Source organism: Botrytis deweyae (assembly GCF_014898535.1).
Source record: "Botrytis deweyae strain B1 chromosome Unknown BDEW_015, whole genome shotgun sequence".
NCBI lineage: Eukaryota > Fungi > Ascomycota > Leotiomycetes > Helotiales > Sclerotiniaceae > Botrytis > Botrytis deweyae.
The window spans coordinates 377,705-404,583 of NW_024066222.1; the positions used below are offsets into that span (position 1 = coordinate 377,705).

General features: G+C 43.8%; 6 protein-coding genes across 6 annotated transcripts; 4 read left to right on the forward strand and 2 right to left on the reverse strand.

The window, feature by feature from the left end:
• Positions 1–1,017: 1,017 nt before the first annotated feature.
• Positions 1,018–14,154, reverse strand: EAE98_006822 (uncharacterized protein; the record flags this gene model as incomplete). Its single annotated transcript, XM_038954445.1, has 3 exons — positions 1,018–1,479; positions 1,528–13,805; positions 13,857–14,154. The coding sequence occupies 3 exons, from the start codon at positions 14,152–14,154 to the stop codon at positions 1,018–1,020; spliced, it is 13,038 nt and encodes a 4,345-aa protein (XP_038809125.1).
• Positions 14,155–15,317: 1,163 nt separating this feature from the next.
• Positions 15,318–15,998, reverse strand: EAE98_006823 (uncharacterized protein; the record flags this gene model as incomplete). The annotated part of the gene is made up of 4 exons (XM_038954446.1): positions 15,318–15,428; positions 15,480–15,580; positions 15,634–15,879; positions 15,938–15,998. 4 exons carry the CDS (start codon positions 15,996–15,998, stop codon positions 15,318–15,320), a joined length of 519 nt encoding a protein of 172 aa, XP_038809126.1.
• A 593-nt stretch (positions 15,999–16,591) lies between these two features.
• Positions 16,592–18,776, forward strand: EAE98_006824 (uncharacterized protein; the record flags this gene model as incomplete). Its single annotated transcript, XM_038954447.1, has 4 exons — positions 16,592–16,768; positions 16,847–17,410; positions 17,464–18,377; positions 18,428–18,776. 4 exons carry the CDS (start codon positions 16,592–16,594, stop codon positions 18,774–18,776), a joined length of 2,004 nt encoding a protein of 667 aa, XP_038809127.1.
• Positions 18,777–19,044: 268 nt separating this feature from the next.
• Positions 19,045–21,051, forward strand: EAE98_006825 (uncharacterized protein). Its single transcript, XM_038954448.1, has 6 exons — positions 19,045–19,563; positions 19,639–19,680; positions 19,732–19,837; positions 19,898–20,555; positions 20,607–20,656; positions 20,713–21,051. Exons 1-6 carry the CDS (start codon positions 19,396–19,398, stop codon positions 20,733–20,735), a joined length of 1,047 nt encoding a protein of 348 aa, XP_038809128.1. The 5' UTR covers positions 19,045–19,395; the 3' UTR covers positions 20,736–21,051.
• Positions 21,052–21,762: 711 nt separating this feature from the next.
• Positions 21,763–23,429, forward strand: EAE98_006826 (uncharacterized protein; the record flags this gene model as incomplete). Its single annotated transcript, XM_038954449.1, has 2 exons — positions 21,763–22,873; positions 22,930–23,429. 2 exons carry the CDS (start codon positions 21,763–21,765, stop codon positions 23,427–23,429), a joined length of 1,611 nt encoding a protein of 536 aa, XP_038809129.1.
• Positions 23,430–24,408: 979 nt separating this feature from the next.
• EAE98_006827 (uncharacterized protein) lies at positions 24,409–26,877 on the forward strand (the record flags this gene model as incomplete). Its single annotated transcript, XM_038954450.1, has 2 exons — positions 24,409–24,460; positions 24,518–26,877. 2 exons carry the CDS (start codon positions 24,409–24,411, stop codon positions 26,875–26,877), a joined length of 2,412 nt encoding a protein of 803 aa, XP_038809130.1.
• Between the last annotated feature and the right edge of the window lie 2 nt (positions 26,878–26,879).

Below are 26,879 nucleotides of genomic sequence, written 5' to 3' on the forward strand. Positions count from 1 at the left end.
ATATATTAGTTCTTTATTTAGTTATTCCTTATTAAAAGAGATTTTCGCTTATTTTATAAATTCAATTTTTTTATTTATTTTAAACAAACGAAATATTATATATTTCTATATATATTTTTAATTTTAATTAAATAAGATATAATTAATTGAATCTTTATTTAATTATTCTTTATTAAAATAGTCTTTTTCTTATTTTATAATATAAATAAAATAATTTTCTTTAAATAAACGACTAATAGCTATAAGAGTAAGTATATGAATATATATATTATAGATATTTATTATAGTAAATACTATCTTTAAATCTAAGAATATATACATACCTTTATTATCATCATCATTATTATCATCATCATTACTATTACTAGAATCAAAATAGAACCTATATAGAGTACACACACCCAACCTCTCTACTCCGAATCCCAAGTCCCCACACCACGAAAAGAAACCAATAAATACTCTCTCTCTCATAACAAAAACTTACCCCCCCCCCTACTTTTTCAACCCGAAGTCAACAAGCTCGAAATCCAATCTCATCTCATCGCATATCACTTCTGCAACTCAAAATAATCTCATATTCGCAACAGCTAGTAGAGTTACATGTGGAGAAATCTCACGTGCCAGAAATGATGCAAACACGAATATGCAAGTTCCGCCCTGTGCAGCTCTTCACATCACCGTATCAAATGCTACGCTTTAGAGCGACAATGTGCAAAGAATACTAAATTGCGTTCTACGCATCTATCATCAGAGTATAGCATGAATAGTAGTATTACCACAAAAATACTTTACTGCCCACATATCTTCCTTCAATCTTTCACCCTGCAAGTAATGTTGTGCTATACAATAAAAACCCATAAAATATCAGAATCTCCACTAAAATCTACAATTTACAAATGAAAATTTATTCGCAAAGCCCTTTAATGTATCTTCTTATCTTCTTATTGACCATCCTTTGACAAATGAAATCTAACATCCTCCATTCTTTCTCATCCATCACATTAACCTTGACACCCATCAAGCGGCTTCCGCCATGATCTGTTCACCCTCATCCAACATTTCAGTAATCTTACCCAGGTTCTGAATCATGCTACGACCCTGTCCCACCAACAACAATTTCTCCGCATTAGCCGGTAGACCCAAATAAGTAGGAGGTTCACGCTCGGGTAATTTCTTAACCCATTCTGTGAAATCTTTCATTGTAGTTCCGCTTGGTACGACTAAGTTTCCAGTCTCGGATTCATCACCTGCAACACCTTCGACCAATTTATGACCGATGTCATAGGCTGCTGGAGTCATGAAAGAGTGGACAAGTTGTGTGAGACGTGCGAAATCTCCTTCGTCGTCAATTTTACCACCGTATGTCTCCACGATGAGTGTGCGAAGCATATCCCAAGGGAGGTTTTGTGGGGCCACATTGGATCGTCCTGAAGCTACTGTTTCCACCCAGGTATCGATGATATACGCAGAACATTCATACTGTTAAAGGTTAATATAGTTAAAGGAAATTGAGTATGGCAGACTTACATCACTATCATTGAACTCCCAGAATCCTTTCCATCCAAGACTAGGAGCATATCTCAAACGCTCTTGAACGACGGCGTGCAAGAATGACAAGAGAAGATACAATCTTGTCCTCTCTACAGGAGTCTTTGTACCTCTGGTAGAAAGCGATGCCATAGAATCCTTCATGTTGGCTCTGACACCCGCTGGTTGCTCGTACATCAACACTCTGGATGCTCGCAACAAATTGACAGGAATCTTAGGACTGGATTCCATTGACAAGAACAATCTAAAGTTTGCATGAGGTTTGAGTGAATCCATACGTTTCTCCAGACTCTGTAGCCAGGTTGGTGCCAAATGAACGTTCTTGACAAGGACCCATGATCCATTGGCAGCTGCATTACTGATAGCCTTATCAGCGGTTGCTAATCCTTCATTAGAACCCATAGCAATGTTGGTACAAGCGGCTCGTGATTGCTCCACGAGGTTCTCGACTTTGTAACTTGCATCAAACCCAGGGCTTGAGCAAAGTGCAATAGGACGGCTTGCAGACACTTGCTCGACAATTTGCTTAAGATCCTCAGTGATGTCGAGAAGGCCAGTACCAAAGACTGCAGTAACAAATCGCTCAGCGGCAGGAACAAATCGATCAAGTCGGAAAAGCTTGATAAGCAACAAAGATATAAGCTCTTGATCTCTCTTTTCAACATTATCATCCCAGACTTGAGGAACGAAGTTTTCTGCCAGTTCCTCGGATAAGAAACGATCCCAAGCTTCGGAAGACACACCCTCAAGTTTACCCTTGAAAGCAGGAAGTTTAATTGCATTGCCCATGACTTCATCCTTCATGTCACCATCTGTTGACAAATCAGTGCCAACCACAGTCTCATCTAGAATGACGTCAATAAGACTCTTGTCCATCTTGTATGGAGCTGCTTGGGCGAGAAGCATTGCTAAGGTAATCTTGTCTTTCTGGAGTAGTCCTAGGGATGTACGCTGGTAGGCGGTGACAAACAAGTCTTCAACAATAATATCCCGACGTCTATCGTGGTTCGTCTCTGATTCTAGTCGCTTATTACCCTTTAGTACAGAGTGGAAAATGTCGAGGAAGTACTGTAGAGAGAATTGATAGAAATGGTTGAGGTAGTGTAATTGTTCAAGAACGGCGAAAATGGCACTGCAAGAGCGTGCGATGATATTGTACTGGAGTGTGATCTCATCAACCTCAGCCATTACACCTTCAGTGTTACCCATCTTCACGGAGATTTCTGCAGCTTCTTTCTTCAAGGTCTCAAGAGTTTCAATAACGTTGTCATCATCAAGAATATTGCCACGTGATTCGTTCAAGGCTTGCAGCAAGCGCTTCTCGAGCTGCCTAAGATGAACCTTGAATTCGCCTTGTAACTTGATAAGATTAGAGCGTCTCTCGTCCACATCAGGTCGTTCAGATTTGAGGACGTCATTGAGCGACTGTGTTTGCAAACTACTCTGTGTGACTGTGAAATTGACAAATGTCGTGCGACTGCAAATATCCGGTGCGAATGTTGCAGATGGATCTCTGGTGGAAAGGTAAATCTTGAATGCGGGCGAGAAATCGATTTCTTGCTTTCCAAGCTGGATGAGGACACGCCCACCAGTCTTTTGATACTCTTTGTTGAGGACGTGATTGAGAATTGGGTCGAGGTATTCAGCATCTTGGATAAGAATAGGATTTCCAAAACGAAGGGAGCTTTCTAGTTGTTTAGTGAAAGAGTCATCCAAGAAACTAGTGACGGTAAGCTTTCTGTCCTTGCTCTGCTTCTGTAAGAACTCTGTAGCGCGGCCAGAAGGATCAATAATCAATGGATATCTATTGAATCGTTTCAATATGATAGCGTTTTCGGTACAAAGGTCATCCACTGGTAGAGTGTCTTGTTGCCATCCAAGTCGCTCATCGGCACTTGAGAGATATTCAGTGACTGGGTTGTGTTGTTTGTAATTGACTCCAGACAAATGAAGTTGATGTAACCAGTCTTCCATCATGTTCTTTCGGTATTGCTGATCATAAAGACCACTGTATGCAAGAAAAGCAGCGGCAACAAGGACGTCACCCACAAGTGTGCTGATTTGTGTCTCAAACGACTTGCTTCCCTCTTCCCAGCGTATTCGTTCAGAAGAAAGACTGTCAAGCAATCGAACACTACGATCAACCTTGAATTGAACCTTTGACATCTCAGACTTGATAGCCTGTGTTTCACTGATCAGAGCTGCATATTCTGTCTTGTAAGTTGCAATACTTTGTTCCAATGTGTTGATAGTGTTCTCAATGGCTTGGGCCTCAGCTTTGGTTTGTAGGGCTTGTTCCTCGAGCAACCCAACCTCCTCTCTCAGTGGTCCTACACGATCAAGAATTTCAGAGTAGTTGACTTGAGCCTGAACCCATTGAACAAGTGGTCCACAGGCTTTACTGGCACGGTTGACTTTTTCGTAAGTGAAGTCATCGTTTGAAAGAAACTCGTTGCGCATCTTTACACGTAGATTCTTTGTCATCTGCCTCTCGTTGTCATAGTTGACAATGCTGGCAATGAAGTCATCTTTTCTGATGATACCCTGTACTGTCTTCCAACTCTCGATCTTATGGCCAAGGAGAGTGCAGACTGAGTCCAGAGCAAGTTTGACACCCTGAGGTGGATTACCCATAGAACGAACTTCAGTTAGATGTTGTCGCTTGATGTTGCTAACGCTCTTTTGAGCTTCGATAACAGCAGGCTCGGCGTTGGCCAAATCGTTGAGTACAACCTCACGACGTTCAGCGACTTCTTTTTCCTGTATTTCTAGAGCAGCTTGAATTTCGAGTGAAGTCGTTTTACGTTGCTCAGCCTCTCTCTGGTCCGCTACCATGCGCTGCAGTTTCTCATTGGCTTCTGCATCTTTGCGTTCCAACTGACCTTTCTTGTCTGCCAAGCTAACTCTAAGATCGCGCACTTTATCGACAGTATCTCTGAGCTTTTCCAAACCGACATTAAGATGTCTTTGCTGCTCCTCGAGATCATCTCGTTTCTCCGTGTACAACTTGACGTATTGAGCCACGAAGTCTAAGAAGTGTCTAGGTGTGAGGAATGTTACTTTGCCTTGCTGTTTGAATAATTTGACATTGAATCGGTGTAGTGAGTAATGAATGTACACCATTGAATTGATAATCGTCTCTCTATGATTTGCTGGCAAGCTAAGGTCTCGATATGCAACTGGAATGCTGTCTGGTGCTGTGAAGTTTGGTCGATCAAGATCAACAGATTGAGTCAGTTCTGTGCCTACTTGGAATAGTGCTTGATCAGACCAATCTCCAAACCAGTTCAGTACGCAACGATTGAAGAGAGCAGGACTAGTTGCAGCCTTAGAAGATAAGCCATCTTCAGGGGGGTTCATGGTGAAGACAACGTGCAGATTCTTCACAATTTGCCCGGTGAACCACTTGTAGAGCTCTTCTTGGGAATCGAGTAGGAGTCCTTGACGCTGGGCACCTTCTTTGCAGGCTGTCATCAACGATGCGAATTCATCGCCTTCGAAAAGACCTGGAACTTCAGCATTTGCGAGCAGGGTGTTCATTCTTTCCAAGAAGCCGGAGTCGAGGACATTTGATTCGTCCATGATGAAACATATCTTCTCTCCCTTACAGCCACATCGACGTAGTACATCACGTAGATCGTCATCGAAGTCTTCAGCGGAATATTTACCATGAACCTTGATTTGGAAGACTCTGAGACCATTCATCCAAGCAACAAATCGAGACAGCGTTGTCTTACCACTTCCACTAACTCCAATAAGAATCAAGTGACCTTGTGGTTGTCTGAAAACACGATCAATACGAAGTACATGCTCCAGAACATCGTTGAACAAAATAAGTGGGACGTCAACCTCTTCTTCACAGAATGTCTTCAAACGCGCCTTAACAAACTCTCTCAATTGTTCTCTGTCGACTGGGACGTAGTTCTTCGAGAGCCAGTTGGAGAACAGAATTGGTCCTCCAAGAGCTTTATCTTCATCGATAGTAGGGAAGAAGTCAGTTGCAATGCGATGGACAGCATCGTCGGTCCATTTACGTTCATCTTCAGCCACGAGACGGTCTTGAAATAATCTCAGAGCTTCATGAGCCCAGATTCTGACTAGACCTTCAATGCTAAGTGTCTCAAGTGGTCGTATGGCTTCGTAAATGCCGCGAACCCAACGGGTAAGCTCACGAGGACTGTACACATAATGAGGTTGGATTTTAGGAGTAAAGCGTTGCTGTGACTCGGTGTAAAATCGGACCATAGCTTTTGTCAATGCTTCAGAGTAGCCTCTCAAAGCGGGAATAATCTTGAGAACAGCGTTATTGAAAGTGCCGTAAATTTGTTGGAGGGACAGTTCTCCTGGATAATCAACCATGATGAGTGGTGCGTGCCGCAAGAAACGATCTCCCATGGGTGTTCTACCGGCATCTGTTGGAGGATTACAAGCACCCACAAACTGAATGCGATCAAGCGTGACCCAGGTCTTATCTGACGTGCGCCAAAATCCGTTCTGCTCCACTAGCTGACGCAAGAAAGAGATGGCTCTCTGCGTGCCATACTTATCTGGGGCGGGCAAATTTATTTCGTCGCAGAAAAGCACAAGCCAACGACCAATTTGAGTAGGTGAGAGCATGACTCCATTCACAGTTTTCTTGTACTCACAATATTGCTCAAACGTCTTGATCAACAAATCTGGAGTAGTTGCACTAGAGAAATTGAGTCCAACGACCTCCATATTAGGGAGTTTACGTAGAGCACTGAAAAGAGTCATGGTTTTTCCGGAACCAGGCGGACCGCACAAAAGTAGGGGCTTGTGTTCTGCTAGCCAGGAGTATAAGACATCCTCGTGACGCACTGTATCAAGAGTAGGAATAACCACATCAGTTTGCGTGACGGAGTGCGTATTGACTTCGATAGTGGGTACTTGATTTTGCCATGAAGACCATTCAGCTTGGGGTAGAGTCACATCAAAATCGATGAGAGAAGAGTTGTCGCCCAATATTGGATTTCCAAATGTTGCCAACCCGGCGAGGCAATCTCCAAAGCTCTTACGATCTCCCAATGGGCAATCACCAGTTAACGACCAAACAAGCGCGAGAAGAAGCTTTTTGGCGATAAATGATTCGATTTGATCTGGGTCAAGTGGAAAGTCGACATGTTGAGAATTATACTCGATAATGTCTCGTACGGCCTTGTTCAAGAGAGAGAAAAGTGTGTTGAGAACGCGAGATACAGTGTAATCCATGATGTGGTTGAATCCTTCGGCGCGTTCCAAAGCATTGATGATGAAATCTTCTGTTGTGAGGAATGTTTGAAGAAGGTCCGCCACGTGAGATTGAATCTCCAGCGCTTGGGCGGCACTTTGTCCTGTTGCAACGGCATCTTCATCCAGATCCTCGAAAGCCTCGGACCTCAGTTTTTCTAGGTAATTGGTAACCATCATGTTGGGAGTAACAGTGTCCTCGCTAAACCAGACCATACCACATCTACTTACAGTTGCCAGAGTAGCGTACTTCAAAGTTTCGACTTCGAACATGATTCTGACGTTTCCGGGAAGATTGAGACGTTCACCATTAGGTAGAGTGAGCAGTTTGTTATCATCCAAAACACTGTTCAAATTCTCAACCCATTCAGGATCTACATCACCATCAAAAACGATCCAGTGTCTCTTTGACTCCTCGCCACGCAAATTATCTACGATCTTGCGGAGGATGCTTGTGAATAGACCATCGGTCCATTCACGAGTAGTTGAATCGAGGTTACCGTAGAGAGCTTCCTTCGACATGACTTTTGAGTCTATGATATGGCACACCCCTTCGACTCCTTCAACTTGCTGCAAAGCTTGTAAGAGGACCTTCCAAGCCACTGACTTTCCAGAACCAGAATTTCCGACCATCATCACACCATGATGGATGCCTTGAATTTGATAGAGCTGAAGAATTTTAGTCATCCAGGTTTCATTCACTACCAAATGCTTCTCTTTAGCAAGGCTCTTGATAGCATTCTGAAGGTCATCTAAGCTAGCGGGAACGTATTCAACGCCGGGGAATGACTCTGCTTCGATGGCTCTCATGATTTCCACGTCGCTCTTGATTAATTTAGGGGCAATTGTCTCTCGAAGACTCTGTACAATAATTTGTGGTTCTACCTCCTCTTCAGGCCCGAGGTTGCCATCGGAATTTGTTAGACGAGCACGTTTGAGCCCACCAGAACTGACAAGCACACTCTTCAAGGCACGCAACCCAAAGTCATAATGAGCTTGTTTGGAAAGTCGCGCAGCACATCTATCGAAAAATGGTACAGTCTGCTTAGAAAGCTGTTTCGCTTGATTGAATCCTTGTGAGTATAACATGACTTCCGCGATAAGCTCTTTGTCAGGCTTGGACATAGCAACACTTCTGAATAATTTCTTCAAATTATCTGGCAAGTTTGATCGGCCAGCATAACCTGGATTCATTGTAATGAATAGTCCGGTATTGGCGTTCACGTGAAGTTGTCTGCCAACCAATTCAATTTGTGCCTTCTCATCCTCCGCGCCTTGTTTTAGACCGAGCTGGATGTTCTGAACTTGTTGAGAAACCGCAGATAAAATACGCTCCTCGAGTCGATTGAACTCGTCAAAACAACCCCAAGCACCAACCTGACAGAGACCCAGGAAAATACGCCCCATAGCCTGGAAGTCGAAAGTGTCATCACAACAGAACACCAGGGTGAAACGACCTAGCTGAACACCCAGAGCTTTCACGGACTCGGTCTTTCCTGTACCTGCTGGACCGTAAGGTGAGCCACCTAGGCGCTGACAAAGAGCTTGCGTGAGTGTCAGGAAGCATCGATCCGTCAATGGTGTTCTGACAAGACGTTCTGCTACACCCAAATACTCGAATCCGTAATTGAGCTTCGCGTTGGCCATTTTAATGTAAAGGCGTTGCAGGAAATCGCCTTCTGGCTTGTAGACATACCTCATCTGCAGAAGCCACATATAATGATTAGGCGTACTTGCATTGAGGTTACGTAGCTTTTCAATGACATCTCGTTGGTGGACACACTCAGTGATGAGGTGCTCGCATCGTTTTCTCTGAATTGGGTCGAGGTCACCTAGAACAGTGGACGCAAGAAGGCGAAGTACTTTGACCTCCTGGTCGAATAACTTTTGCAAATCGGCGCCTTCGTTCTCAAGCGCTTTTTCTACACAAGAGGTCCAAACAGCTTGCGTACCCAATACAACGATTTGACTAGGGAATGCAGAAATGTATTGATTGAGGGCTTCTTGGTCTACATCATCCGCGGTGAAAATTTTCTCGTACTGTTCAACAGCCTCTGCAAGCAATTCGGCGAGAGTTGACTTCATACTGTTTTCAAGCAAAGTTAACCAGTCGTTGATCTTTGGAGTCTTGATCAAGGATATCTCCTTCTTGAGTCTGACCTCCTCGCCCTCTTTTGAGGTGAATCCTGAAATTACTTGCTCTTCATCCATGATTAGACCAGATAAGCCGGCAAACATCTTCTTGAAGTGCTTGGCAATTCGTAATGTATCGTTGCTGTTACCGATGATTTCAAGCAAATCTTCATCACCAACAAAGTAAAATCTTGGAAATGACACACGCTCTCTTTCAAGGTACTCACCAAGAGCCTTTTGGATCTTGTTCAAAAGTTCTGCAAGACGTTCTAATGATTTTTGAACACCAGATATGTTGAGTACATCCAATACAAACGGTTGCTTGTAGACCTTTTTCATTACTGCGAAGAATTCAGAATTGATGTTCTGGAATCTTGAAGACTCGATTGGTAGGAGATGTTTGATATCTGCATTTCCGGTGAAAACTCCTTCAAGGTAAACCCATTGGCGTTGGACGTCAATCCATACATCAAAAAGCACGTGTACGCGATTAAGTTTATCTTCCCACGACGCAGCTTCTTCCTCGAATTCCTTGTAATAAGGAGAATGTTTCATTGCTTGTAAGGAGTTCAGATTTTCACTGCATTTTGCAAACAAGTCATCCCAACCACGAATAAGACGGCACTTGTTCTGATAATTCACAAGATCTAGTGAGTAGTTGGACCAATCTTCGCGAACCTGCCTCAAGAACTCTTCCAAAGCCATTTCGCCTTGGGCCTGTGCAATGATATCTCTTATTATCTTCTCGGTGGAGACAAGATTTAGATCCCAAACTTCCCCTAGAGTCATTGATATTGGCGAATAGCGTTTCCCGGGTTTCAAATTTTTGAAGATTTTGTTCCAGTGGCGGTCTCTGACAGCCTCGGATTTTAAATCTGTAACCACAGGATTAACTTTTAGAAACTGTCTAAGAACATTTTGAATGTGCTCAAATGCAGCATATTGTCTCATTCGACTTGGCATTTCCTTGGTCATCTTAATGAGGCCATCAATAGCGGATCTTAATTTTCGGGGCTGAACGCTTGTCCACAACATATCGCGGAGGTCATTAAGACTTTTCCATATGGTCGACAAAGCAGCCCATACAGACTTGAAGTCCTGGACTTCTTCGAGAATAGCCACAAGTGCTGTATCTGCAGTTGCCGGAAGATCTAAAGCCTCTTTAGCGCGAGCAACCATTTCCGACTCCTCATGCAATTTTGTGATGCGACTTTCGAATGAAGTGAGAGTTGCAGATGCCACATCTGGAGCAATAGTGCCAGATACAGGCTTTTCTTCGTTCCATTGGGCAGTGATCTCTGCAATTTTCTCTCCAACTACCCTGTCCTCTGCAGTAATCTTGGCACGTAATGCGTCGGTCTGATCTTCCACGATTTTAGCTTTTCGAGCTAGGATTTCATTGAGAGCAGTCCATTCAGAATCGATTTGCTCTACTCCTAGCCAGTCCATGGGAAATTGATATCTTTGTCTAACAAGCGTGGTTTGTCCTTGCCTAAAAGTTTCTACCTCTGGGCCCCAAGCCTTTACCCTCCGCTTGCAGGTCTGTACAATGGTGATAAATTGCACAGCTTGTGCCGTGGACGATGCTTCTAAGGATTGTACTTCGAGATCACGCCGTGCTTTTTCAATCTCAGCATAGACTTCACGAACACGGTTTCCAAGGCGACTTCCAAATTTGATCAAGATCTCGTGTTGCCACTGATCATATTTGGCATTGACCTTTGTCTGGACCTGATCGTAGTCAATGGTAAGATGTCCGAAGGATCGACTCACTTCAGTTGTGTCGAAAGTGGAGCGAGTTTTCCTGATCTCTTGCAAAAGCTGGAGCCACTTTGAGAGTTGTTCACCCAAGGTTTCATACACGAGATCAGATTGAAGATCCCATAGTGATTGAAACTGTAGCCATTTGTCAACGTAGAGGCTAACTTCGTGCAGTTTTGCTTCAACGCATTTGTAGGCTCTCAGAAGTTCATCTGCACAATCTCGTGGGAGTTCTGTGAATAGCTCTTCCGGATCATTAGTCGTTCCCAAGGTCATGACATACCGAGAAGCCTTGACCTTACGAAGATGGCAAACGACCCCAAGCCACTCATGTAGTTGGGAAAACCAGCTAGCTCTGGCATATTCTAAAGGCGGGTCCAAGTAGATGACTTGGTTACGCATGGAGATCTCGTGTACCAGTCGCTTCATGGATGGTTTATTCTCAGGCGGAGACTCGGTCAAGATACTGAAGTGCTTTCTGCGGCTGTCGTCGTTGACACCGTCAGATCGTTCATTTTCAAAAGTATCAATCCACACTTCGATTGCTTGTTGTAGACGCCTCAGGAGAGTGACCTTGATACGGTCATTCATTTCTCTGACCCAATAAGGCAAGTTGACGTAGTTCTCGAGGTTCAACTGATCAACAGCCATCTGAATCGTTTCCAAACGGGCCTGAAATGCAGTTACTTCGTAAGGACACTTATCTAACTCTGCTAGGGTTTTCTGAATCGTCGCATTGATAGAAGCGAGAGTTTCTGTCTTGCTTTGTAATAAGGCAACTGAGGCAGCGATCTCGCGAACAAATTGCACATGTTTGCTCTCGGTTCGATTGGCGATGGCAGGTTCAATTGAACCCTTTGTATACGTGGGTTTGATGTGGATATCATATGAGTGCACAAACGACTCCCATTTCAGAGAAACTCCACGAGCAATCAAGGCTTGAACTTCGTGCTGGTACCCACTTAGAAGTATTTGAACATCGGCCATTTCGGCTATTTGACGACTGGTTTGTGTGAATGTCCGAACGGTTTCCATGAGACTCACAGCGTAGGGATATACACGCTTCGCATCCTTCGATATGTTGTTGATCTGATGAGGAACAGGGTAATTCAACCATTGTAAGTTTCGCGTCTCTTTAAAGAGCGCGATCACTTGATGATCGAAGTTGACGGCTAATTCCAAGGCATTGTTTGCTGCACGGATCTTATTTATGTTGAAAAGTCTGCCAGAAATGGTAACATGCTTTCGCTGCACATCATGAAGCCATGCCTCAAAGATTGGCCGAGTATCCAACTTATTGCGAAAAAGATTGCTATCACTGAGAAGCTTCTGACCCTCGGCGTGAAGCGCCCATTCAGTCCCAAGTACGTCTTCAACTTTTTTCATATATCCATTGAGCTGTTTCTCAATTTGGCGAGCCCAAATAATCGCTCCCGAAACAGGAGGCAGATCTCTAAGCTGTGCCATTGCATGGGCTTCAGAATGGCCATATTGCTGCTTGAATCGCTCGTGTAGGGAGGATATATCATGTTTCACATTGTCGATAAGTTGCGTTTGATATTCTGTGATGGCTCCACGGATTTTTGGACGGACAAATAGAGCATTGAACTTAGAAAATACTCGAAACATCTCACTTGCTGTCTTGGCAGTGGCTAATCGATCTCGCAATCGGGCAATAATTGAGTTCTCAACGCGCGATGTTCGTTCATTATAAGTACTCTCTGCTTGAATCCACAATTGCGTTCCCTCGGAAGAAACATCAAGCATATCTATATTGCTCAACGCAGCCCAAGCTTGTTTGATTTCCTCAACAGCATCCACGTCGCCCATCTCTTCTACTAAAACAACTCCATTGGCTCCACCCTCTGGAACGTCATCACCAACCTTGGGTGCTAAAACATTGATTATTGTTCGCTGTAGCTGTTCGTGGTTATCTCTGAAGGTGCTCACATATTTCAGACGTGCTTGCAGCTCTGCGTGCTTTCCGATGATTTTTATGGGCATGAATTTCTCGTTTCTTCGACGTGTGACTTCTCGAGCAACGTTGGTGAACTCCTTTAGATTGTCATCCCAAATGGCCCAAATTGAATCGGCGACAGACATTAACTTTCTGAAATCTCGATACTCCAAATGCATCAAGGAGCGACCGTGAAGTAGGACGTGAAGTCGATTGTCAAGGTCTGCAGAAATTGCTTCTACCAGTGGTAAAGCACGTCGAACTGGGTATGGACAAATGCGCAATTTTTTGTTCAAGTGCCCAAAAATAAGACCCAGTGCATCGCCAACCTTCTGTAACGAAGTTGCTGAAAGCAATTCATCGAGAGGGAAATCTCGCATAAGTTGATTGTACTTCTGTACTTTATCGGTTGACTCCTTCAACCCAGTATCGGATGTGAAACTGAGAGTAGCCTGGAAACGTTTGGCGTGTCTTAATATCTCAAGAGTAAGCATTACTCCATCGCTGGCTAATTGTGCACCAATATTTTCGAGTGTGGACTCCATGGCTAGCCAGAACTGAATTTCCTGTGATGCAGTACCGCTTGTTGGATCCCGCGACAACTTTGTAATAGCTTGTATTGACTTGATCCATCCGTTTACTAGAGACTGCAGGTTGTTGAGGAAAGCACTGTCGTGCAACAATCTCTCCGGAATGAAATCCACAGATGGCTTGCGTTTACGAGCGACTGCTTCATCAAGTGCATGCTGCACCATTGGGTGTAGTTGAAGTGTCAAATCGGGAATATCAACATTATCCTGAAGATGTCGCAAAGCCAACTCCAACTCTGCTAACTTCTTTTTGGTGGCAGAAACACCGGTCTTGGCCTCAAGCTCTGATATACTTCGGTTCCCACTCGCTGCCTGTTGTTGTTTTGTATACGCATCGAAGTATGGCACCAGCGCTAGATGCACAAATGAATGTAAGATAGAAGCTCCCGCCTGGCCATTTGTGGATTCATTCGGCAACGCTGCGCCAGGTAAATTAATAAGTTGTATTTGAGAAGATATGGGTATCGCAGGGTCTATAGGTTGCGGTCCTTTCATAAAAGCGACAGATCCGGTTGTGGAAGAAGAGGAGGAAATGTCAGAAGCCAAACTATAGTTGTACAAAATAGAACCTGCACTCTGTTAACAAACGTTCTTCGGGACCAAATGGATGGGGCTCTTACTTGATTCATCTGGGGAATCCTCTTCCTCTCGTAGAACTGCATCTTTCTGTACGTATATTACAGCTTGGTGAGATTCCGATGCAAATCTGGTGCATCGCTGAGCAGTATCAGAGTATTGGGCTTCAGAAAGAAGACTACCAGGGTGCTCAAGGTCATCTCGTGTTGCTCCTAGAGTGATCTCAAGAACGGATGCAAGAAAGTCGACAAGCACCTTGGGTTCTATCGAAGGAAATGCGCTCGTTCCGACCCCGTTTGCTCCATTTCCGGAGGGACTTGCGGTGGAGTCAAGCAAGCTCATGGCTGTCAAGTTGATAATTTATAGGGTTGTATTCATCACCGGTGTATTTTATTTCTTCTATGTCATAAGGTGATCTTAATAAAGTAAGGGATTTACAATATATTGTAAGGGGGTGAATTTGTTGATTTCTGTGGTAGGAAAGTGGGTGGTAGGATGGTAGAACCCAAATACCGATGCTGTATTTAATTACATTGATTTTGTTGTCGCGACCGCGATTTCAACCCCTGTCGCTCTAATCATCCCGCTCGCTAGTGCTTAGTGTCATGCAATCATTCTTGACTTCCCTTTCTCTCTCTCCTATTAATATAACTCCCGCTTCTAGAATAAAACAGACATTTCACTGCCGATACCGATTACCTAGGTAGAGGTGGTATGTCTTTGATATCCATCTCCTTATCACAGCGGAGAAAATACCTCGTGGACTTTATTACGATTCCGAAATGGGAATAACATGGTGTTGTTTCTACATAGGAGACAGAAAGATCTTACAACACTCACACATCACATTTCCATAGTAAGATCGAGCACGCATTGAGACTTGAATGCCATGTGCTGGAAATGTAATCTTATAAGCATTCACATTCGTTCAAACAATCATTTTTTAATAGACATCCACACCCAAAGTGCATATTCAAATCTTTCCAAGCAGTCAAATATATCCAGACATCCGCATCCATTGGCACATTCACATTCATATTTGAGACACTCTAGGTCTTCCAAAGCAACACAAAATTTCAATGCAGATCATATAACGTTTACTCAATCGCAATAACATGCTCAGCATCTTGCACTTGTCAAACTACAGAGCACTGAGTGCGGGGAATGCAAAACACGCGATCTGCACGGTGCTAGGTATAACAATGAATCTGGCTGACCTGATGTGCATTACATACCTACCTACGTACGGCTTTTTGCAGTCGTGCAAATAACAACCAGGCCCATATTGACAGTATGGATACTATGTACAAATTAGATGTGATGCGTAATGCGAGAACCTACGGACGCCAAGCATGCGAATTGATGTACATTGGACTTTTATACAGTCCACCCTGGGGTTTCGGAATTTATCCAGTCGCCGTTCGTGAAGTCGGTAAAAAGTTTGGGTGATAAGGAAGAGTGGAGGGGTTCAGAATACATGTATATTGAGACAACAGCCAAACTAATCAATCAAGGCCAACGCCAGGAATTCCACTATCCGAACCACTGCCGCCAAAAGGTCCAACATCTAAAGCTGCATCCGCTGCAATCATTTCTGCAAGAATATCGAGGACCGGCTAGTCTTTTGTCAGTCTCTTGGTTGATAAAATTGGGATGTGAGAAGCTACCTTTGGCACTGTCTTGTCGTAGATAGATATTAAATCATTTGGTTGAGGATAAACTTTGAGTGCCTTGTAAAAACAAAGTGCTGCTTCTATGGGGTCGCCACCTGTGATCGAGTGTTAGATTCGAGACCTGGCTTTCTTCGTGAAGATCACTCACCCTCTGAGCTTAAGCCTTCTCCTCTAGCAACCTCTGACATGAAATATGCCTCCTTCTCCTCTACGTCTACGGGGAACCCATCTTCCTTGGCCTCTACAACCACTGCCTTGATAACTTCTTTTTGTCTCTCATTGTGAGCTTCCGCTTCCTCCTTCGCGGCTTTTGCTTGTCGTTTCGATTCTTTCTTCAATTGTTTGCGAAAGTTTGGATCGGTGCGTCTCTTATGGTCGAAATAAATTGCGTAGGCTATGATGAGAATTGTGAGCAAATTTGGAAATTCTATTCGAGAATAGAAATCACCTACCGACCAATCCTGTAGCAACTGTGCCAACACTGGCAGCGACGATTGTGGAAGTCTGAACCATTTCGTAGAAATTTGTGCGATATTAAAGAAAGATTCGGGAAGAAAAATGAAGAAGCTTATCAGCTGTGGTCGTCTACGGTATTGATGGGGTTGATCTCAAGTCTCCAAAGCTCAGAAATGTTTCTTACGGCCAAAGCTATCGATAAATTTTGGGAATTTTAGGTCCAGCGGCTCTCGGACCAATCTAAATCCACCCACCAAATATTTTGAAAGGACAATCGTCGCGTCCTTGTCAGATTGATTGATTGGCACTCAATACGGGTAGCTAGTTCGTCGTCATAATCCTTTTACCTACGGTAGTCATTGGCTTCACAATTCAATTGAATTATTCATTACATCTTATTACATGATAATTGGAAACATCATTTAATTGACTTTCTTCTTTTCAAGTCCAATTGACCAATTGACCAAATTAGCTACAGACAAACATAGGTCTGCGGGAGCGCTTGCTCCTTTCGGTTACTCCTACTCTGGGATATATATCTATGGACCAACCTGAACCTTAAAACACGTCCCTTTCGATATATAACTTCCTCTTACTCATCAACTCAACCCTCATTTTTTTGCTCTTCCTTGCGCTGTAAATACAATATCATGTCGGACGAAAGGAAAGGCGTGTCTCTAAGGACCAAGAGGAAGGGTCGTCCAGCAATAAGTGCTCCCAAACAGATATCTGGTCCAATTCCACAAACAGGAGGAGATGCTTCACGAAGTGCTGGGCAGCCATCCTTTAATGCCCCGCCCACGCAACGTCCTCAGCCTGGCGGAAAGGTATGTCAAAGTTTATCTTGAGTTTTCCTGTTAGAAAGGTCTTTTTATTTTTGGTATGGTTGCTAATAGACGTCATAGACATCTGATCTAGTGAAACGACGATACTCTACTCGATTTAATAATCTTCCCTCTGACTTCGACCCTTCCGCTCCTCCTCTCCCATCGGTTCCTAATCTACCAGCTCAGTATGCCCCAGCAAATGACCGTTCACGAGGTCCCTCGCCGGCGAGAGGACCTGGCTTGGTGGTAGACCAGAGAGCTCTGCGCGATCCCAATTTGAGGCCAGATGTGTACGTAGCGGGACTGCTAAGTGATGCATCGGAACAAGATATTGAGGACTACCAAACCAATCTGAGGAAGATGAAGAATCGTACTTCTACGGATTTACAGCAAAATGTGTATCAAAATCGAACGCAGTTCATCAAGATTAGTAAGGAAGCAGAAAAGCTCAAAGGGGAGATGCGCGCACTCCGAAATCTGATGGCGGAACTCAAAACCAATACCACTGCGCTCAGAACTACCTCTTCACAAGGTCCATCATCCTCGTCGACTGATTTTGACGGCTTTCCACCAACTTTGAGCAAAAGGGACAAGCGAAGTTCTGTGGCAGACCGAACTGCCATGTGGAACTCGCAGCTTCAAGTAGGTCCACGCTTTTCAAGTGTTAATTGATGTAGGAGTACTAATTTTGCTAGGCTTTATGGAAAACCATTGAGGGCTCCCAAAAATTTCTACCAGCAGCCCCTGGTCGTCACGTGGTACAAAATGCCGGGCTTTGGATAGAGCTTGATAACGCTACTTGGAAATCTCGAAGAGCCATGCAGATTGTGCTGTTGAATGATCATCTTCTAGTTGCATCGAGAAAAAAGCGGAAAGTCGAGGGCGCCGATCAACGACAAGCGCCATCAAAGTTGGTGGCAGACAGATGCTGGCCACTTTTAGACATTGAAATTGTTGACCTTGCAGGGACGAGTGAAGGGACTAGTGTGCGTAATAAGTTGGCCGATGCGATCATGATTAGAGGTGTAGGTCAAGAATCTTTTACATATCGAACGGAAAAACCAGGTGACACAGAAAAGTCCTCTCTTATGATGAACTTTCGAAAGGCAGTAGAAGAGCTTCATAAAGGCCTCCGATCGGAAATGGAAACGAGCAACAAGGCCAAAGAAACGATTAACTACTTTGCTTCTCGTGACCCGGGATTGTTAAAAAAGACAGATTTACTCGAGACTCTTTCGGACATCAAAGATATGCTTATCGAAGTTGATGGCAAGCAGCAAAATCTGCGGTGGGTGGAAAGTCAGGTTGATGAGTTGGATATCGAAATCGCACTGCAGCATTTTGACATGGCAGTCCAACGAGTTGCAAAACTAAACTCCTTAGCCAAGGGTCTTAAGAGCAATATCGTCGCCCAAGATTTCATCAGTTTTAAAGCGGATGAAAGAGCCACCAGACTTGCAGAACTAATCACCCGTGAACTTGTTGATACACATAATGAACCGAAAAAAGTTAGACGCAATATCAGCTGGTTAACAAGTCTTGGCTTCGAGGATCGGGCAAGAGAAGCGTATCTTGAAGCTCGGGGGGATATCATTCATAAGAGATCAAGGTATGATTCAATGACTTTTATTTAATCGACTTCACTAATTTTCATAAAAGACAATGTATATTCGAAGGTAATCTTCACCAATATATCTGGGAGGTATCATTCGTTTACTTCACAATAATACGGAATACTGTGTCAACCTTTCAAGCCTGCTTTCCACAGCCTCTTATGAGCGCATGTGTCAAATGGGCCAAAGAGCAGGTCGATGCGTTCAATGTTATTCTTGCACGACAGCTTAGCAGTACCGAGAAGAACGGTCAAGTATGGACGGATTGTATGGATCAGGCAAGAGAGCATGCAAAGATGCTCTCCGAAGTTGCTTTAGACTTTAGCAGTCTCATTGGTTCAACCCCGATAGATGTTCTCAATGGACCCAAAGGCGTAGGGTTAGGCTTGGCGTAATGCTGTATCAAATGGGCAAACTGGTATACATATCTAAACCAACTTTAAAACTCGACCAAAGATATCTTTAGAGAATGTTCAAGAAATACTATCAACGTAGGTGTCTATCTACACTCCTACAGCAATTTAGTCATTGGATTTATGAATTTAATAAGACATTCACATCCCTTTCGCTGTTGCGAATACTTAATTTTGCTTCCGTGATTCATTGATAAACAAAGTTGAGAAAATAAAGCTAATAAATATGACATCTGCATTGACGCATGCTCTCTTGCCTCTTCCAAATATAAATGCCAAATCCTCTTCATTGCGATCTTGAAATCTGCTTATTAAGCGAGGAGCTGTTCCTTTCAAATAATCTGCGCACCGCTTCTACAACCTGAAAGCCCCTCCACCAACATTTCTGCACGACGAACGCCCTGAAATCTTATGATAAAATTGCTTTTGCGATTCTCAACATAAGATACTAGTTGAAGTTGCGCGGACCGCTTCCCGAAAGAACAACAAACTTAAATAGCCCTTTTGACGACCAACCCGCGCGCTTGTCGTCACCAAGCTCGAGCAATTCAATATCGACAACCAAATTAACAACAAACCATCAAATTTATCATACGATAGAATGAACACAATGGATACAGATATGGCAGATGTAGGCAGGACGGTTGAGCCCACGGGATTATCTCCAGTAGCAGAACCTGCTTCAATACCAACTCTTGATGGGTGGATTGAGAACTTGATGGCGTGCAAGCAACTGGCCGAGGTCGACGTTCAGAGGCTTTGCGATAAGGTATTATTGTTTGCGAATCTTGTCATATTCTCAGACTGCATAGTATGAGCCAGCTAATCAAGGGCGCGTTACCAGGCACGAGAAGTATTGCAAGACGAGTCGAATGTACAGCCGGTGGTATGCTTGCCCTTTTCGTGTTGGAATTCAAAGAGCTGATCAACGATCTAGAAATGCCCTGTTACTGTCTGCGGAGATATTCATGGGCAATTCCATGATCTGATGGAGCTCTTCAGAATTGGTGGACCAAACCCAGATACCAATTATCTATTTATGGGTATGCCTCCTATCCCTTACTGTACTGTTATTTCCTGGAATTACTGACACGTTATCATAGGTGATTATGTTGATCGAGGTTATTACTCAGTCGAAACTGTCACTCTTTTAGTCGCTCTAAAAATAAGATACCCCCAAAGAATCACCATCCTCCGTGGTAACCACGAATCCCGCCAGATCACTCAAGTTTATGGATTTTACGACGAGTGCCTCCGAAAATATGGAAATGCAAATGTTTGGAAGTACTTTACCGATCTCTTCGACTACCTTCCCCTCACCGCCCTCATCGACAACCAAATCTTCTGTCTCCACGGAGGTCTTTCCCCCAGCATTGACACGTTGGACAACATCAGAGCTCTTGATCGTATACAAGAAGTGCCACATGAAGGTCCTATGTGCGACTTGCTATGGTCGGATCCAGATGATAGATGCGGATGGGGAATATCCCCTAGAGGAGCAGGTTACACTTTCGGACAAGACATTTCGGAGGCGTTCAACCATAATAACGGATTGACCTTAGTCGCAAGGGCTCATCAATTGGTCATGGAGGGATACAATTGGTCTCAAGATAGAAACGTAGTTACGATCTTCTCAGGTATGGTGCCTTTATCTCTTTCAGCAGTTTCGGATGCTAATCATAAAACAGCCCCCAATTACTGCTACAGATGTGGTAACCAAGCAGCAATCATGGAGATTGATGAGCACCTTAAATATACTTTGTAAGTAGCAACTTTATCCTCCTCGATCTCGCAGTCTCTAACATAATGCAGCCTACAATTTGATCCATGCCCAAGAGCTGGAGAGCCAATGGTATCACGTCGTAAGTACCCTAAAAATTCAAATCTCTGTTGCATCTCTTGCTAACCATGGCGATAGGTACTCCCGATTACTTCCTCTAGATATACAGATGGAGCGACATAAGACGAAACACTTTGATATGCGATATTGCGTTACAATGATTGGGACAGAAGCAATGAACATTCTGTTTTCTGTATGTGAGGTTCTATGGCATCCTTTGGGAATAGTATTCTAATTGGTATTGCCTACGAATAATACATTGGTGGCCTAATCCGGAATTCATCCAACTTTTGTAGACTTGCATTAGACTACTTATTATACCAAAATGCAAAAAAGCAGTTGAGGATATTTTCTTTGAAGGGGGATACCAGCGTCGTGAATATACATTCCTATTATTGTAATTTGATATGACACACTTGAATGCCTGTTCCTTACTTGTGATCATGATCATGATAATGAGGATATTATTATCTTCGACGGGTTCTATTGTTTCCTTCCATTAACAAATCAAGGAATACATTGCTTTGTCTAGATCTATTGTACAATCAGTTATTTCGTGGAGCACTCACCATCAGTTTGAATTTGCTTGGCCATAACTAAAAACATTGGGCGTGCAAACCAATTTACCTGATTAAATATATGTATATATATATGCTCAGAAAATCGACTGTACGCATGAATCCACCTAGTCCTTTTTCTTAGTATATCCTCAAAAAGTTATTATCGTGATTAGGTTATCTATCCATGAATATTATATACTAGGAATGCCTTCACAATATTTCTACCTAGATACTGAACTGATGCTCCAGCTGTACTTAACAAAACCCCACCATCCATTACACTGACGCCATTTCCGTCGATTTTGCCGCACTTGCCGCCTTAAGCCTTAGCTTTCGTCCAAGGTTCATGATACCAAAGCAAAACCCCATCCTCGAGCCATTCTCGATTGTTGCCATTTGTTACATCAATCTTCAGTTCTTCGCTAAGCCAACCAATCATCGACAACTGGTCTAAAGTCAGTAAATTTCCTGATGAGTCCACACTCCAAAGTTCTTCTCTATTGATACATTCACCACTTTTTGTTGACCACTTTACGATACGAGACGTCGAGCTTTATCAATTTCCATCATGTCTTTACCACCTCAAGATCCTACCAGAAATTCATATCAACAACCAAATACACAACGTCACATATTCCCAGTTCAACAAAATCTTGGTCAACAAAACATTGCTTACCCAAGACCAACTTCAACTGGTATTCGCGGTCCACCAATTCAACAGCACAATTCTCCATACTCAACTCCATACGCCAATAAGCAACCAGTTCCGCCCAGACAAAATGGCAACAATGGAGTATCTGCAGAACAACAAATTGCTCAAGGAATTTTGAGTAATACTACGAATGGTCAAACTGCTCAGCGACAGCCTCAGAGACAAAATGGTCCACCTCCCATGGGTGCAGCAATTCACATGGCGCCTCAGCATACCCCGCAAAATCAGTCCATGACCGTCACTCATGCCGTTCATCCAACTCACCCAACTCCCCCATCTGCCATGAATCAAACTCGAGATTTCGCAACGCAGCAACGGCAATCACAATCCCCCGCGATGCAAGGACAGAGTCTTGGTGTTCAACGACCCCCGTCCATGAACCCCTCCCCCGCCAACTCAAACCTCGGATCTACGAGACCACAAGATTCACCGGTAAGCTCCACTCAGGATATGTCCATGATTGATCCTCAGCTTGCGCTCGATCAACAATTGGATCCTAACGGTTCTCTTCTTTCTCCGGCGGACGAACATGATCAAACCGAAGCTCCGGAAGTGACTCCTGGTGAAATGTTATCTGCCCCACCAGGAGGTAGTTATCCAACTTTCGAGGCCCTTTTTGCAGCTGCGCAGGCACATGCTTTGGCACATGGTTATGCGTTTGTCATTGGCAGATCTAAACGCGACAATAGAGGTCTGAAGAAAGTGTTCTTGATTTGTGATCGCGGCGGAACCAATAAGGAGAAGGTGCCCGGTGAACAGCGACAGCGTAAGACAAAATCGCGTAAATGTGGTTGTGAATTTGGAGTCTTCGGTCTCGAAAACAAAACTTCTTGGCTTCTACGAGGTCGGATTGATGGAGAGCATTTAACGCACAATCATCCTCCGAGCGAAAGTCCCACTGAGCACCCAGGAGCTAGAAAATTAGATCCTAAAGCAATTGCTGCTGTAAAGGCTCTTGAGGAAAACGGTATATCACGTCCTGCCCGCTCACATATATGAATGGATTGCTAACACTATTCTCAGGTGTTTCTGTAAAAGAAACCCTTGAAATTCTTCATCGTGACAACCCTACTATTCGCTTCCTTCCTCGTGACATCTACAATGCCCGAGCCGCCATTAAACGCGACCCTTCTCGTGTTGAACCTACAGCCATGGAGTCTCTTCCCACGTTTTACAAAAAGCCCCCCATGTCATTTGAAGAGAAACTCCGCGCCGAGCTCCGAACTGAGGTAGCGAATGCCCAAGCAGAAGTAGAGAAAATCAAGGCCGATTGGAAGCAAGAAGTAGAAGATTTGAAGGAACAGTTGAGGCAAAAGGATTTAGTAATTCACAAGTTTGAGCAATTCATCGATATCTGTAACGAGCGGGTAATGATTAGAAGGGACGAGTTGTCGGATCCCCCCGCCAGCGCAGAGCCAGGCGCAAACGCTATAGCAAATGCTATGGGAAACGCTATGGGAAACGCTATGGGAAACGCTATGGGAAACGCTATGGGCAGTAGCATGGGCAACACAATGGGCTAAATTGCTTCGACCTTTATTGATTAGATAAACGTACTGATGGCTGGACTACAAATGAATCTTAATGGATATGGATCAAGGAACGGAATGGACTATGGGATTAGGGAAAAGGGAGTTCTACTTGCTTTAATTTTCCTTACGGCGGATATAATTGGGTCTGTGGTTCTGGGAGAGGTACTATTATGGCTGTTTGGTGTCTGGGATTGGGAGTGAGGACGGATCTCTGCATATTATTGTGTTATGCTCTCTTATGATGGCTGGTATTCGATTTCGGTGTTCATGGTATGTCCGTGTATGAGATGAGACACAGATCTTCACTCAGGTGGCTGTCTTCATCAGAGGATCTTTGGCACAAGGATTCAACGTAGGGGATATGAGATACATCTTATATTCGTCATCTGTCAATGAAATTGATATAATTTAAACAATTGGTCTTCTTGATGATTTCTGTGAGACTGCTTGCGCGTGGATGTTATCAAAGACATTTCCTATCATTCATGCGCATGTTTGAGGCTTGAAGATCGCTCACGCGTGATTGCGGCTCAAGTCAATGAGGGGGATAGTTCTGTGAGGAGGAGAAAGAGAACGAGGATCCAATAGTTCAAGTTCGAAAAAAATAACATTAAAATAACGAATGTGTTAAAATATAAAACCGAGACTGAATGAATATCATTTATGCGTTGTAAAGTTTGAAGAATGGATTTTAATAAAAAATGAATAGTCTTTACCAATTTTGGTAGACATGCGTACGTATATGCGTATAAGGAACGGGTTTGTTCCAACTTATTCGAGACTCAAGCATTGCTCCCGGTGAGTGCCCATCGAGCATTTATTAAAGTTGCATTGCGAATCCCCATTATTTTAGTGGTGGCGTGGGCAGCGCTAGCATAGCAGCGGCCGCATCGTGCCCCACGATTTTGACTTCCCCTCCAAAATTTTGAAAGTTTATTGTACATTCGCGCAATATCGACATTATATAGAAATGCCTTTCGATAGCTGGATTTCGAGGCCGATTTGGTCTTATGAGATCGATGGTAAGTTATTCGTTTTTCAATTTACATTGAGAAAATATTAATACTTCTACAATGTAGACATCGTCGCACTATGGCATCTTTATCGCATTCCGATTATTCTTACGACGGCCACGATCCTCATACTCGTCAGGATAACCCTTCGTCCGCGAACAGTGAGGGAGAAACTATCTGCATCGCCTTTGCCATCATCACCGGTTCTACCTGCGGTGAAAGAAAAGATATCACCACCTGTAATTGACGAAAAGAAAGCCAATGGCGTCAAAGCCCCACGAAGAATAGTCGGAGGCATTAAAAAACGCAAATCTTCCGAGGAAAACCTGCAAAGTGGCCCTGAAAAGATTCAACCGCTCGTTTTCTTTTCATCATTGACTGGCACGACAGAAAAGACCGCAAATTCTTTTGTGGAGAGCATTAGAGGCGATCTCTCTGGACGTGCAACTGGGCAAAAAATTCAATTTCTCGAATCTCAACTGCTCGACCTCTCATATATTGACTACGATGACTACTTCATTAACCCACCAAAGGGCGAATCTGGAGTTAGCTACTTTTATTTAGTACTCATTCCCAGTTATAATATCGATACTGTGTTGGACAATTTCCTGGAACATCTACAAGAAACACACAATGATTTTAGAATCGATACCGCGCCATTGTCGCCTTTGGTAGGGTACTCAGTGTTTGGGTTTGGGGATAGAGAGGGTTGGCCAACGGAGGAAGAAGGATTCTGTTCGCAGGCTAAGGACGTGGATAAATGGTTAGCGAAATTGACTGGAAGAAAGAGAGCATTCCCTCTAGGAATGGGCGATGCGAAGACGGACGCAAAAGAAAGGTTGGCAGAATGGAAAGAAGGAGTGGTAGACGTGCTGGAGCATATTGCAAAGACTGGTAGTCTAGGCGAAGGGGTTGTTGGAAGTGGAGATGCGGTAGAAAGTGATGTAGAGGATATTGAGGATGACGATGATGGGGAAGTTCTTTTTGATGAACAAAATGTTGCTTCGAGAAAAGCGAAGACTCAAAAGAAAGATGACAGTCTGAACGATTTAGAGGATATTGGAGGCGTTCTGAACAATACAGAAACCATAGACAATACTACTGGTGAAGAACCGGAAGAACTCGAGATAGACTTCACGACAGTCGGATTGAAGAAGGGGAAGGCCAAGACGGCTCCAGTCGTCGCTAAGGAAATGGTTCCAACAACCTCACCTACATATGCAGCTTTAACAAAGCAAGGCTACTCAATTGTAGGGTCGCACTCAGGAGTCAAGATTTGTAGGTGGACGAAATCGGCTTTGCGAGGCAGAGGTTCTTGTTATAAATATTCATTTTATGGCATTGCATCTCATCAATGCATGGAGACTACACCATCATTGTCATGTTCTAACAAATGTGTCTTCTGCTGGAGACACGGTACCAACCCCGTTGGAACCACCTGGAGATGGAAGGTAGACCCACCAGAAATGATCTTCGACGGTGTCAAGGCTGGACACTACAAGAAAATCAAGATGATGAGAGGTGTTCCTGGTGTCCGAGCCGAACGTTTTGCGGAAGCAATGCGCATTCGTCACTGTGCTCTAAGTTTAGTCGGCGAACCAATTTTCTACCCTCACATCAACGAGTTCACGAGTATGCTCCACAAAGAACACATTTCCACCTTCCTTGTTTGCAATGCACAACATCCAGATCAACTCGCCACCCTTCAGCCCGTCACTCAACTCTATGTTAGTATCGATGCTTCAAACAAGGATTCTCTGCGTAAAATCGACAGACCCCTCCATCGAGATTTCTGGGAACGTTTCCAGCGCTGTCTCGAAATCCTCCGCGAGCGTCGCTTTAAACAGCGTACCGTATTCCGTCTTACGCTCGTCAAAGGTTTCAATATCGAAGATGAAGCGGAAGGTTATGCCGATCTTGTCGAAAAAGGATTGCCTTGTTTCGTGGAAGTTAAAGGAGTCACATATTGCGGAACATCGTCTTCCGCTGGTGCAGGTCTCACGATGCAAAATGTGCCATTCTACGAAGAGGTTTGCGCTTTTGTCGAAGCTCTTACTGCATCCCTCAAGAGGAGAGGATTAGGGTATGGTATTGCAGCAGAACATGCTCACAGTTGTTGTATCTTGATCGCATCTGACAGATTCAACATTGCGGGTAAATGGCATACGAGGATTGACTACAAGAAGTTTTTTGAGTGCCTAGAGAGTGGAGAGAAGTTTGGCCCAGAGGATTATGTGGGTGCCGAGACTCCAGAATGGGCAACCTGGGGACAGGGTGGATTTGATCCAAGGGATGAGAGAGTATATAGGAAAGGAAAGAATAAGGTTCCCTTGCCGGAAAGTCAAGGCATGGTTATGGGAGAGGTTCAAGATGGTGGTGAGGATAAGGTTGCTGAGAACAGCACCAAGGATGAATTTTCTTTCTAGGT

Bases quoted from the DNA above. Each gene is read 5' to 3' on its own strand.
- EAE98_006825 (XM_038954448.1), top strand. From the start codon at position 19,396: ATGAACACAATGGATACAGATATGGCAGATGTAGGCAGGACGGTTGAG. The intron at 19,681-19,731 runs GTATGCTTGCCC...TCAACGATCTAG, and splicing joins AGTCGAATGTACAGCCGGTG to AAATGCCCTGTTACTGTCTG. The intron at 19,838-19,897 runs GTATGCCTCCTA...ACGTTATCATAG, and splicing joins TACCAATTATCTATTTATGG to GTGATTATGTTGATCGAGGT.